Below are 14,785 nucleotides of genomic sequence, written 5' to 3'. Positions count from 1 at the left end.
TTTTCGGTGAAAGGGTGCAGTTTGAAAACCATGTCAGGTCCCCCAGGTCATCTGCAAACTCAGATTGGACCCATGGCAGCAGGATTATCTTTCACCGCACTCCGCTCGGCCGAGATTCTCGCAGAGTTTGACGGCTGCAGTGATGGCTGCTGACTTTCAACATTTGTCTCTCTATCCCACCCAGCCCCCTCTTTCTTTTTCCACTAAAACTTTAACCTGATTTGTACGCAGTGGGAAGGGAATTGTGCGTGTGCTCCTTGTGGTTTGATTTTATGCACTTATTGGTGTAACATCAAAATGGAAGGTCTGTTTAATGCCGTGTGTCCATCAGGTTCTGAAGCTGACGTGAAAGAGCAAAGCAAAACAAAATGAATTTTTTTTTTGTTGAGTCGCTGTTCCCATATCTAAATATGTCTTTCCTTGTAAAATGGAAACCCTCTTGAGATTTCTCTACTGGTCTCATTGGTTTCCACAGAGAATATGTGGCTTTGTTGCCATGGATACATCGTTTTCTCCAAGAATTGCTTGTATTGATCTGTCGATAGGCGTGAAGGACTAGTCTTGTGTGAAGCACATAGGGGGTGTGGCAGCTTCATAAATGACCAGAGGTCGGATATTAGCTCATGACAAACATTTGGGTGGAAAGAAAGGGAACCTTTTTTTAAAATTTTGCTTTCTGAACTTTTGTGCTCGCTACATTGTGTGTTTATTCCTGCTTTCCCCCCCCCAAAAAAAAACTCAAAGAAACTTGTTAGTCGCTTGTCATGTCAGATCCTCACTGTTTCTCCTGACACAGCTGTCAGCACTGCAGCCCGCAATATGTGGGGATGTGCAGCAAAGAAGAGGCCCCATGAATTATTTATCGCGGCACCTCGGCTTGCAATCCCGTGACAAGAAATTAAGATAACTTGGAAGAAAACGTCAACTGACCCAAAACGTGATCGAGGCTCTCCTAATCACTGGGCTGCTGCTGGAGTGATGAATGTGATGGTGGAGGGAAGTAGAGGCTGGTGGGCAGATGAGTGAGGTAGTGGTGGTGGCTGACTCAATAGCTTGAGGGATAGACCAGGCGAAAGTGAGGACTGCAGATGCTGGAGGTCAGAGTCTAGATTAGAGTGGTGCTGGAAAAGCACAGCAGGTCAGGCAGGCAGCATCCAAGGAGCAGGAAAATCGACATTTCGGGTGAAAACCCTTCATCAGGAATAGGGATAGACCAGTCCAGTCTGCAGCCTGAGATCGTGAGCCCCACATGGTCTGTGCGAAGGCTTGGGACGTAAGATTAGATTAGATTACTTACAGCGTGGAAACAGTCCCTAAGGCCCAACAGGTCCACACCGACCCTCCGAAGAGCAACCCACCCAGACACATTCCCCTACATTTACCCCTTCACCTAACACTACAGGCAATTTAGCATGGCCAATTCACCTAACCTGCCCATCTTTGGACTGTGGGAGGAAACCCACACAGTCACTGGGAGAACATGCAAACTCCACACAGACAGTTGCCCGTGGAGGGAATTGAACCGGGATCTCTGGCGCTGTGAGGTAGCAGTGCTAACCATTGTACCACTGTATCACCATGCAGCCCAATAAAGGGAAAAGGGACAGCTGGTGAGGGAACCAAAAACACAGGGATAGTGTGGAGGACTTGCAGGATCGGTTTTAGCTATTAGGGAGTAGATTGAAGGCAGCACCTGCCCAGGGTAGTAATCCTAGAAATAATAACTGTGTCACAAGTTAGGCAAAGACAGATGAGGGAGGTAATGCGTGGCTTGAGGGATCGTGAAGAAGGGAGGAGTATAGATTTTTGGGACATTGAGATCACTTTTGGGAAAGGAGAAAGTTCAAAGTTTGTGCGGCTGTTGGTTTGTGTGCTGTTATGAGTCCTAGGGGTCGCAGTAGTCTGGCTGTCAGTTCTGACAACCGGAAGCAGCAGGGACAGACCAATATAAACACCGGAGGAAACATCAAAGAAGCGCTTCGCAGGAGGCTCCCAAGTACTGATGATGTCGCCTAGCCAGGGGACGAAACGTTTGCAACAAAAACTTCCAGCTCAGCGAACAGAACCACAACAAAGGAGAAAGTTGTTCAGGAAAGATGGGCTTCACCTGAGCAGAAAAGGAACTAATCTCCTAACTGAGAGCGTAACTACTCCAGTGGGGGTGGATTTAAACTTGTAAGGCATGGATTGGGGGGGAGGACTAATGGGCCGAGTTTTGGAGGTACATAGAAGGCAATTTGTGTGCCGTTATGAGTCCTAGGGGTCGCAGTAGTCTGGCTGTCAGTTCTGAGATGCTCCAGTGGGGTGGATTTAAACTTGTAAGGCGTGGATTGGGGGGGAGGACTAATGGGCCGAGTTTTGGAGGTACATAGAAGGCAAAAGAGCGAAGATCGGGAGCAAGGAAAAGCAAGAGATGGAAGGCTTGAGTGGTGACAGTGAACAAGGAAATGGTCACGTTCAAATGGGCAAGAAAGAGATAAGAGACAAAAACACTGCAGATGCTGGAATCCAAAACAAGCACGGGGCTGGAAGAACACAGCAAGCCAGGCAGCATCAGGAAGTGGAGAAATTGTCCAGGACTCCTGAAGAAGGATTTCGCCTGAAATGTTGACTTCTCCACCCCCTGATGTTGCCTGGCTAAGAAAGAAATAAGGGCAAGGTTAAATTGTATATTTGTAAATGCATGGAGTATCATGAACTGAATTGGGGAACTAGAAGCAGAAATTGTTCTAGGAAGATATGGCATAGTAACCTTGACAGACATGTGGCTCAAGTCAGAACAGGACTGGATACTAAACATCCTGCCCAGTTATAAGGCTTTTAGTAGAATCAGGGTGGGTAAAAGGGGAGGTGGTGCAGTATTCTTAGTCAACGATAGTATCATTGCCTTTGAACAAGATGCAGTTGCTAAAATAGTATCTATATGGTTGGAGATAAGAAACAGAAAAGCAGCAGAACCTTGTTGGGTTGTTATGATAGACCTCCAAACAGGAGGTCTATAATAAGAGGAGGAAAGGAAGGAGAAGGAAGTAGAAGAAAGTATTTGTTAGCAGATTGCGGAAATCTGCAGGGCAGGGATAGTTGTAAGTTGGTGAATTTAATTACCCTTGGGTAGACAGAGAAAAATGCACAGTGTGGGACGTGGAAGGGGAGACGTTCCTACAATGTGTGCAGGAGAACATTCCAGTCCAGTACATTACCAGTCCACCAGGCCAGAAACTTGCTGGATCTGCTCCTAGAAAATAAGGCAGGCTAAGTGGAGAATGTCAGAGTGGGGGAGCATTTGGAAAATAGTGATCATAATATAATAAGGTTCCATATTAAGTTGGAAAAGGATAAAAATCAGTTAATGATTAAAATCCCAGACTGGAAAAGGGTAGGTTTTAGGGGTCTAAAAGTTGAACTGGAGCAGGTACACTGGAAATGCATTTGGTAGATAAAACAGTGGAAGGAAAATGGGAGAATTTCAAAAGAGAAATGAATAGGTTAGAAGCAAGGTATCCATGAGAAATAAATATGGGGTATCTAAAGCTAGAGTGTCTTGAATGACTAAGGTTTTGATGAGAAAATAAGAAATTAAAAAAGAGGCATACAATAATAGTAGCACCAGAAACCAGGAAGAGAATCTCAAATGCAGGAGAGGGGTTAAAGCCAGAATAAGGAATGCTAAGAGGAAGTGTGAGAAAGGAATGGGACGCTGTGCTCAACAAATGATAAAATGTTCTTCATATTAATTAGTGAAGGATAGAAAGGAGTCCCTAAGGAACGAACAGAGAAAGCTGCTCACTGAAGCAAAGGGTATGGCAGATGTACTAAATGAGTACTTTACTTCTGTCTTTACCAAATTAGAAGATAGAAACAATGGCCCAAGTGAAAATGTGGGTGTTGAGCAACAGAGCAGTTTAGTAATAGATAAAGGAGAGGTACTAAAAAGGTTGGCAGCACTCCAGGTACAGAAGTCACCAGACCTGGATGGGATGCATCCTAGGTTGCTGAGAGAGGTAAGGGAGCAAATTGCAGAGCCATTGACAGAAATTTTCCAGACTTCTCAGAACACAAGATTTGTTCCGGGGGCTGGAGGATTGAAAATGTCATGCCATTGTTTAAGATAAGGGCAAAGGATAACCCAAGAAACTACCGACCTGTCAGCTTGACATCAATAGTGGGAAATTGATGGAGGCCATAATGCAGGATATGGTAAATATATAATGTACTTAGAGAAAAATAAGTTAATACTAGGGTCAACATGGCTTTCTCAAAGCCAGGTCATGGCTGAGAAATTTAATTGATTTTATTTAATGAGTTGACCACATTTGGAGTATTGTGTTCAGTCCTAGGCACTTTTATTTAAGGAAGGATGAAGTGGATGAAGGTAGTACTGTGGATGTTGTATATTTGGACTTTCAGAAAGTATTGATATGGTGCCACGTGGCAGATTAGTTAGCAAATTAGAAATGTTTGGGATTGGTGGGTCTTTGGCAGCATGGATTAGAAGTTGGCTAAAAGATAGAAATGGGCAATTCTCGAAGTAGAAATGAGTTGAAAGCCATGTTCTCCAAGGATTGGTGTTGCGATCCTTGCTTTTTCTGATTTATATCAAGGATTTGATAATCAGTGTTGAGTGAAAAGTCTCTAAATTTGTAGATAATGCAATGCTAGAGAGCATAGTGAATTGTGGAGATGATGCTGAGTGATTTCAGAGGGACACTGACAAGACGGCCAAATAGGCAAACAGCTGGCAGATGAATTTCAATACAGAGAAATGTGAGGTAATACATTTTGAAAAAACAAATATAGAGAGACAATGCAGGCTCAATGGTACAACTCTGAGGGGAGTACAGGAGCAGAGGGACCTCAGGGTTCATGTGCATGATTCTCTGAAGGTGGCCAGGCAAATTGAAACAGTTGTTAAGAAGGGATATAGAGTCATAGAGATGTACAGCATGGAAACAGACCCTTCGGTCCAATCTGTCTATGCCAACCAGATATCCCAACCCAATCTAGTCCCACCTTCCAGCACCCAGCCCATATCCCTCCAAACCCTTCCTATTCATATACCCATCCAAATGCCTCTTAAATGTTGCAATTGTACCAGCCTCCACCGCATCCTCTGGCAGCTCCTTCCATATATGTACCACCCTCTTCATGAAAAAGTTGCCCCTTAGGTTTCTTTTATATCTTTCCCCTCTCACCCTAAACCTATGCCCTCTAGTTCTGGACTCCCCGACCCCAGGGAAAAGACTTTGCCTATTTATCCTATCCATGCCCCTCATAGTTTTGTAAACCTCTATAAGGTCACCCCTCAGCCTCCGACGCTCCAGGGAAAAACAACCCCACCCTGTTCAGCCTCTCCCTGTAGCTCAAATCCTCCAACCCTGGCCAAATCCTTGTAAATCCTTTCTGAACCCTTTCAAGTTTCACAACAACTTTCCGATAGGAAGGAGATGAGAATTGCATGCAATATTCCAACAGTGGCCTAACCAATGTCCTGTACAGCTGCAACATGACCTCCCAACTCCTGTACTCAATACTCTGACCAATAAAGGAAAGTATATCAAACACCTTCTTCATTATCCTACCTATCTGCGACTCCACTTTCAAGGAGCTATAAACCTGCACTCCCAGGTCTCTTTGTTCAGCAACATTCCCTAGGACCTTACCATTAAGTGTATAAGTCCTGCTAAGATTTGCTTTCCCAAAATGCAGCACCTCACATTTATCTGAATTAAACTCCATCTGCCACTTCTCAGCCCATTGGCCCATCTAGTCCAGATCCTGTTGTAATCTGAGGTAACCCTCTTCGCTGTCCACTACACCTCCAATTTTGGTGTCATCTGCAAACTTACTAACTGTACCTCTTATGCTCACATCCAAATCATTTATGTAAATGACAAAAAGTAGAGGACCCAGCACCGATCCTTGTGGCACTCCACTGGTCACAGGCCTCCAATCTGGAAAACAACCCTCCACCACCACCCTCTGTCTTCTACCTTTGAGGAGACCTTGGGTTATAAATAGAGGCATAGAGTTTAAAAGCAAGCAAATGATGCTCTACCTGTAATCAGACCACATTTGGAGTAGTATGTTCAATCCTGGGCACTTTTATTTAAGGAAGGATGTTAAAGCCCTTGAGAGAGTGCAAAGGTGACTTACTAGAATTATACCAGGAATGAGGGATTTTAGATGCAAGACAAGATTAGAGAAATCGGATTTATTCTCCTTGGAGCAGAGAAGATTCAAAGGTGAGCTTATTGTGTTGTTCAAAATGATGAAGAATTTTGATTGGTAAAGAAGGCTACTCTGTTTCCACTAGTTAGTATGTCAGTAACTAGGCGTCACAATTTCATGATTGTCAGGCAAGAGAGCTAGGACTGACAGGAAGAGAGTTGTTGTTTACCCCGAGAGTTATTAGGATTTGGAATGTGTTGCCTAAGAGAGTGGTGAAAGTGGATTCCACAGGAAGTTTCAAAAGAGAGCTGGATATATTTTGATAGTGACAAATTTAGAGTTTTACAGAGATAGGGCTGGACAATGGAAATAGCTAGGGAGCTCTCTCTCAGGAGCCAGTACAGACATAATAGGTCAAATGGCCTCCTTCTATGATTCTAAGTCACATTTTCTCAATCTGTATATTCATACATGAAGAGACTTCAATTGGAGAGTTCCATATAGCCAAGATAGCAACAATAACACATTCCATGTGGCAATTGTTTTGTTTGCTATGACTTCCCATGCAGTTTATTTAGGTTTTATGGGTATTAAAATGATGAAACATGGCCCATTATTTATGGAGAAAGGTCATAGAATCATAGAGTTATACTGCAAGGAAACAGAACCTTCGGTCCAACTTGTCAATGCCAACCAGATATCCTAAACTGATTGATTCCCATTTGCCTGCATTTGGCTTAGATCCCTCGAAACTTTTCCTAGCCATGGATCAGTCCAAATGTCTTTTAAATGTTGCCATCTCCTCTGGCAACTCATTCCATACACACACTACCCTCTGTGAAAAAGTTGCCTCTCAGGTCCCTTTTAAATCTATCCTGTCTCACCTTAAACCTATGCCCTTTAGTTTTTCACACCCCTAATCTGGGAAAAAGACTTTGGCTATTCACCCTATCCATGCCCCTCATAATTTTATAAACTTCTATAAGATTACCCTTCAGCCTCCGACACTCCAGAGGAAATAGCCCCAGCCTATTTAGCCTCTCCCTACAACTCAAGCCATCCAACCCTGGCAACATCCTTGTAAATCTTTTCTAAATCCTTTCAAGTTTTACAATGTCCTTCCTATAGCTGGGAGAACAGAAATGAATGCAGTATTCCAAAAATGGCCCAAGCAATGTCCTGTACAGCTGCTACATGACCTTCCAACTCCTATAATCAATGCACTGACCAATAATGGCAAGTATACCAAACACCTTCTTCACTATCCTATCTATATGTGACTTCACTTTCAAGGAACTATGTACCTGCTCTCCAAAGTCTCTTTGTTTGCCTTTCCAAAATGCAACATCTCACACTTATCTAAATTAAACTCCATCTGCCATTCCTCAGCCCATTGGCCCATCTGATAAAGATTCCATTGTACTCTGAGATAACCTTCTTTATTGTCCACTTACACCACCAATTTTAGTTTCTAGTGCAAATTTACTAACGATAATTCCTATATTCACATCCAAATAATTTACATAAATGAGGAAAAGCAGTGGACTCATCACCAATCCTTGCAGCACACCGCTGGTCACAGGCCTCCAGTCTGAAAAACAATCCTCTGCCAATACCCTCTGCCTCCTAACGTCAAGCCAATTTTGTATTCCGTTGGCTAGCTCCCCCTGGTTTCCAGGCAGTCTACTATGTGGAACTTTGTCGAAGACCTCGCTGAAGTCCATATAGACCGCGACCACCCCTCTGCCTTCATCAATCTTCTTTGTCACTTCTTCAAAAAACTTAATTAAATTAGTGAGACATGATTTCCCATGCACAAAGCCATGTTGACTACCCCTAATTAATCTTGCCTTTCCAAATGCATGTAAATCCTGTCCCTCAGAATCCTCTCTACCACTGACATCCTGCTCAAAAGGTGTGCTCCTTTGTGTCAGCCCATGACACAGCACCCCTGATCTGTGCAAGCAGCTCCTTGCACATAAGCTCTTAACAATGCAGGAGACCCTGTATTTGGACTGCTCTATTAAGTGCCACACCCTGCCCAAAATGGGCCTTGGATGATTTCTACCTCATAGCTTTTGAAAACCCACACATGCTCAATTCTTTCCAGCAAATGAATTTTAGTCAGAAAAGGCAATGTGAGTTTTATGCACCAAAATAATTGTTTGGCATGTCATGGCAAGCTTTCAAACAGTTGCCTAATCATCAGTGGAATCTGTCATACAACGACATGTAGAATTAATGTTCATCAGAACAAGAATACCAATGGCAGCTGAAATCCCAATACAGTTATGACAGCCGGTGATAGATTCTTCTGTTGTCATGGTGCTGTTCTTATGGCTTTGTCTGCCCCTGGGGGTAACTTTACAATTGGAAAGTCACACGTGCACTGCTTGTGATTTCTGACCATCTTCTCTGCTGGGATTATGGAATCATAAATTATCTCTTCTGTTCTGTTCTGCTTGGGGAAATAGGAGTTATGGGGAAGAAGTTAAAGTTTAATTAAAAATGCTGAAATGTATGAATTTAGCATGAGCACCGTTCAATTCACCAAAGAGTGGATTGGACAAGCTTGTGTCACCAGTGGATTCAATTGGAGCATGGGTCAGAGACATAGCTACAAAACTATCATGTTGGTTCCGCTAAACAACATTGGGTTAATCCTCCAATAATGAAAACCATCCGACATGACCTTATATTCCACATATTAAATTACAGATGACAAGTATGATTTCTTAAAAATAGATATAATCTGAGAGTGGTTATTCTGGCTTTGATAAATTATGTGGCCCAGGCACACCGAACTATTCAATTCAGTGAAAACGCATATTATTCTCCTCAAGCAATGTTCCACACTTGATACTCATTTCTGTTTCACATCATCTAGTGAAGCAAGAAAGAAACACATGCATTGCAAACCTTGGGTGACTTTATTTTAAAAGTCAGAAGCGAATTCAGAATGAATTCAAATCCAGAGGAATTGAATGAACTCTTCAGAGGAATTTACCGAACTAATTTTAACTAGTGGATCAAAATGCAACTTTAAATCCGTAAAATGATTCACAAGGCGCAATCCTCTATTAGATTTGACAGCCTGCTGTGAAATTGGGTGCTGATCCAGTGCATAGACTGATGTCAGACAGAAAAGCTGGTCACAGGTAAACCTGAGAAGCTGGTGGGGGCTTTCCCCTCAATCATGGGGCAGCAGTGCGACCTTGCCTCCAGCAGTGACCTGCTGAAACATTCAGAGCACCACCCAGAACAGTGGACACTATTGAGGCTTGGGAGGTGGCCAGCAGGTAGACTGAAACTATGGGCAGTCAAGGTTAAAGTGGTGCTGGAAAAGCACAGTAGGTCAGGCAGCATCCGAGGAGCAGGAAATTCGACATTTCGGGCAGGAGCCCTTCATCAGAGCAACTATGGGCCGATGGGCTAAAGAGTCTTCTCTGTGCTGTATGACCCTGTCACTCTACAGCGCCATGACAATGGGCAGAATTTAAGGAGGTCTTTCAGAATGGGTTGGAAGCCCCCAGTGGGGATTGTGTGGATTCTGTAAAATGGTGGGGTAGAGGGCCCCTCAGCCACAGATGCAGACAGCTCATTAAACTGTGGCAGTCTCACCATGGACTCACTCTGTGTCCTTTAACTCTGTCTCTGAGCTAGCCACCCTTACCTCCCCCCCCCCCCCTACTCTGCTGTGCCAATTGTGTGGATTTTCCCCTGTGATATTGAACCCATCTTACCTTCTTTCAAGGGCACCGTTCAGTGCAATTGCTCCTATGTCAGTGCAGTACTCACAATTGCCAACAGGAGCAGTAGTGCACCTGGGACTGAGGAGCTGCCAATAAGCCAGCAGCTCTTGGAAACAGGAGCTCATCTCGTAAAGGAAGGGCAGTCCTGACTCCAGCTGGATGATGGGCAGTAAATTCACCTAGTGTTGTTGGTCTCCGATCTCCCAACCTGGCATTGGGGACACTGCGAACCTGAAACAATTCAGCACAATTACTGCATCCAAAACAAAGGGAACAAATGAGAGTTGAGGGTCCTTTCACAAAATGAAAACTCAGAGGTTTAACTGTTTACGATTTGGTTTTGCGTTCTCCAGAATGAAACACGAAGGGCTGTACATTTTTACTTTGCTTCACTGTAGCCAAGCTCTTAGAAGATGGTGTACCCTTTTGGACACTTCACTTAGTACATGCAGCTACATTTCCAGTATATCACACCTTTCAACCACACCAGATGTCTCAAAAAGTGCTCCACAGCCAATGAAATGTGTTTGCTGTTAAAATGTAAGGGAATATAAAGAGATTGCAGACTTATTTTCATAATATGCAATAGGAAATCAGTTTTTGATCTCCTTTCTTGAAAAAGGACTTAATTCTGTTTGAGGGTTCTGGTGGTACAGTGGCAATGCCCCTACTTTAGAACAAGAAGGCCTGGGCTCATATCCCACCTGATCCTGTTGTGTGTAATAGCATCACTGAACCAATTATTTAGAAAAATCCAGAATTGCATTTGAAATAGTGCAGAGGAGTTCACTTGACTCACTCTGAGTTTAAGGCAATATCCCTTGAGAAAGGCTTGGATGGACTGAGCCTGTATCTGTTAGAGATAAGAGGAATGGGATGTGATCTGACTACAACATATAAGATCCTGAGGGGACTTGATAGAACAAATACTGAAAAGATGTTTCCTGTATTGGGCGAGTCTAGAACTAGAACACACAGTTTGGTTGCCCAATTTTACAAAGTGGAGAGGGTTCAGAAGAGATCTACCAGGATGTTACCGGGTTTGGAAGCTTTGAGTTAGAAAGAAAGTCTGGATAGATTAGGACTTTTTTCACTGGGGTAAAGGAAGTATATAAAATCATGAGGGGTTAAAGATAGGGTTAATGGTAGTTGTCTTTTACCTAGAATGGGGGGTGGTGGTTACAAGAATAGAGGGTGCATTTTTAAGGTTAGAGGAGAGAGATTTAAAAAAGACAAGAGGGGCAACATTTTACACAGAGGGTGGTTCTTGTGTGGAATGAACTTGCTGAGGGAATGGTGAATGTGGGTGGCACGGTGGCTTAGTGGTTAGCACTGCTGCCTCACAGTACCAGGGTCCCAGGTTCGATTCCAGCCTCGGGTGACTGTCTGTGTGTTGATTGTATGTTCTCCCCGTGTCTGCGTGGGTTTCCTCCAACAGTCCAAAGATGTGCAGGTGAATTGGCCATGGTAAATTGCCTGTAGGAAATGGGTTGGGGTGGGTTCTCTTCAGCGGTTGTTGTGGACTGGTTGGGCTGAAGGGCCTGTTTCCACACTAATCTAATGTATATTAAAAAAAATGACAACATCTAAAACACTTAGATAAGTCCATGAATAGGGAAGGTTTGGAGGGATATGGTCAGAAACAGTCAGGTGGGACTAGTTTAGTTTGGGATTATATTTGGGTTGGACCGAAGGGTCTGTTTCTGTGCCGTGCTATGGCAAAGAATAGGGTGCCTTCCTTTAGAATGGTAATGAGGAGAATTTGTTTTCCGAGCAGGGCTGTTAGTCTGTGGAATTATCCTCCCGGGAAGTAGCATATTTTTGAGAGATAAGGGAATCTGGAGCAATGGGGTGAAACGGAAAGTTACTTGAGTCAAAATCGAAGTGAATTTTGAAGCAAGCACAAAAGGCTGAAAGGTCTATTCCTGCTCCTAAGTGTTAAGTTCTTATGCCCCTAAAATATTAATGATTTCACCGACAAACCTTTTCTGCAGAACAAAACGTACGGTATGTTAGCACGATTAGTGTAAGAAAGATTGTGCAGTGGCATAACAGCAGCAAGTTGTGTTTGCTGTAACACATAGCTAACAATGTTAACTATTCCTTTAACATAGGAAGGTGCTTCACTTTATCAAATACCATTTAACACTGATCTATATACTGAGATATTGGAGCAGTTGAATGTGATAAAGGCAGTATCTTAAGCAAATAAAAAGAGAGTTTTATAGTGTGATATCAAGGGCTTAAGGACTTGAAAGCTGAAGGCACAGTCACCAATGGTGATAACAATTAAAATCAGGGATGTTCAAGAGGCCAGTAATGGACAAATTGGTTGGCTCAGTTGGCTGGATGGTTGGCTTGCAATGCGGCATAATGTCAGCAGTGTGGGCTCAATACCTGCACCAGCTGAGGTCATCTTCTCAATCTCCATCCTTGCCTTGAGGTAACATGGTGGCTCAGTGGTTAGCACTGCTGCCTCTCAGCACCAGGAACCCAAGTTCGATTCCAGCCTCGGGTGACTGCCAGTGTGGAGTTTGCACATTCTCCCTGTGTATGCATGGGCTTCCTGCAGATGCTCTGGTTTCCTCCCTCATTCCAAAGATGGGCAGGTAAGGCGAATTGGCCATGCTAAATTGCCCATAGTGTCCAGGTACGTGTAGGTTAGATGCATTAATCAGCATAAATGTAAAGTAATAGGATGGGGGAATGGGTCTGTGTGGGATACTGTTCGGAGGGTTGGTGTGGACTTGTTGGGCCAAATGGCCTGTTTCCACACTGTAGGGATTCTCTGATTGCCTGAGGCAAAGTGATGTTCAGTTTACAGGAATGTAGGACGAGGCAACTTGTCATTTATTAAAAAGTGTGGAGAACTCAGAGTAGTGGAGCTGAAGAAGATTGGAGTGAAAAGCCTTTCGATTGTCGTCCCTGTTGGTGGGGTGGGGGGTGCAGTGTTTAGAATTAATTAACTTGGGAGCTGAATTAATGCATTCAGAAAGTTGCTTGTCATTTGCCCTGAATTGACAGTTTCACTCTGAATTTCACTCCTCACTGCCGATCTCACCCAATTCTCCCAAGCTCTCCTTAAGTTCCAATGTTATATAGTCCCTGGAGATATTCCACCATATTCAGTTAACACCATCATTAATGCCTCTCATCGTAATCAGCATTAAAAAATGGAAATGGAATAAAAAGCCTTTTTTTTGAAAGAATGTACATTTTCAAACTGATTTGGGAATTGAGCTTTAGGATTCTTCAGTACATTTTTTTAAAGCTAATATTTGTGTTCTGACTTGACTTTAAAATATATCCATGAGAATACAAAACTGAATTTTACATCTGCAGATTTATCAATATGCATGACTAATCATAATTTTGTGATTTTTATGCAGACAGTCTGAGAGAGTGGCCTATGTCCAGGATCTGTTTTTGCAAAGTCTGCTGAATTAACCAGGCATCTACTACTGGTGACTTGTCCTCCATTTAATTGAATTATATTAAAATTAAGATGGATTAAATACTGCAGGAGTTTGAGCTGTTAATAACAGACTGGATTCATGACCTCGTACTGGAATGGGTAAGGATTTTGAGATGGAAAATAAATAATTCTATCCAACAATACCAAATCCATGTGTCAAAAACTAGGAAGACTTTGAGAGCATTTCTTGAATTTGCTGTTTGGTTTATATTATGCAATTGTGCTGTCATTTGTAATTAATCCAGTGTACTATTTATTGATAGTAAAAGTTAAATGCCAGATTCAAGATTTGTTTGCAATTTTATGTTTCATGAAAATAAAATAAAGTCAAATGTATCGATGATTTGAACTCCCAAATGTATAAAGAAAGAATTTATATCGTATCTTTCATGATTTCAGGATCTGTACATTGCAGAAATTGAGCATTCTATGAAGTGTAATGACTTATGATGTAGAAAACACAGTAACCAATTTGCATGTAGCCAGCTCCCATGGACTGCAATGTGACAGTGACTAAACTGTTTTTAATGATGTTGAATAAGAAATAAACATTGAACATAGAACATTACAGCGCAGTACAGGCTCTTCGGTCCTCGATGTTGCGCCAACCTGTCATACCAATCTGAAGCCCATCTAACCTACACTATTCCATGTACGTCCATATGTTTGTCCAATGACGACTTAAATGTACTTAAAGTTGGCGAATCTACTACCATTGCAGGCAAAGCATTCCATACCCTTACTACTCTCTGAGTAAAGTCCAAAGCTTCCACATCCTTCTTATAAAGCGGTGACCAGAACTGTACACAATACTCCAAGTGTGGTCGCGCCAGAGTTTTGTACAGCTGCAGCATAACCTCATGGTTCCGGAACCCAATCCCTCTATTAATAAAAGGTAAAAATGGAAATGGAATTAAAAGCCTTTTTTTTGAAAGAATGTACATTTCTTAACAACCCTGTCAACCTGGGCGGCAACTTTCAAGGATCTGTGTACATGGACACCGAGATCTTTCTGCACATCTACACTACCAAGAATCTTACCATTAGCCCAGTACTTTGCACTCCAGTTACTCCGACCAAAGTGAATCATCTCACACTTGTCCGCATTAAACTCCATTTGCCACCTCTCAGCCCTGTTCTGCAGCTTATCTATGTCTCTCTGTAACCTACAGCATCCTTCGTCACTATCCACAACTCCACCGACCTTAGTCTCGTCTGTAAATTTACTAACCCACCCTTCTACGCCCTCATCCAGGTCGTTTATAAAAATGACGAACAGCAGTTGACTCAACACCGCCCCTTGCAGTACACCACAAGTAACTGGACTCCAGGATGAACATTTCCCATCAACCACCACTCTCTGTCTTCTTTCAGCAAGCCAATTACTGAT

At 42.9% G+C, this 14,785-nt stretch overlaps 1 protein-coding gene across 1 annotated transcript in view; it reads left to right on the top strand.

Annotated features, from left to right (window-relative positions):
- LOC122540993 (WD repeat-containing protein 72-like) overlaps window positions 1-14,017 on the top strand; it is a 298,233-nt gene extending 284,216 nt beyond the window's left edge. The window contains exon 20 of the mRNA XM_043677401.1: window positions 13,310-14,017. Within this exon, the coding sequence (XP_043533336.1) occupies window positions 13,310-13,362 (53 nt within the window). The 3' untranslated portion in view covers window positions 13,363-14,017. The remainder of the gene's footprint in view (window positions 1-13,309) is intronic.
- Window positions 14,018-14,785: the final 768 nt, after the last annotated feature.

Source organism: Chiloscyllium plagiosum, chromosome 36 (genome assembly GCF_004010195.1).
Source record: "Chiloscyllium plagiosum isolate BGI_BamShark_2017 chromosome 36, ASM401019v2, whole genome shotgun sequence".
NCBI classification, from domain to species: Eukaryota; Metazoa; Chordata; class Chondrichthyes; order Orectolobiformes; family Hemiscylliidae; genus Chiloscyllium; species Chiloscyllium plagiosum.
The sequence above is the reverse complement of the archived record's forward strand: the minus strand, read 5'-3'. Positions and strand labels throughout refer to the sequence as shown.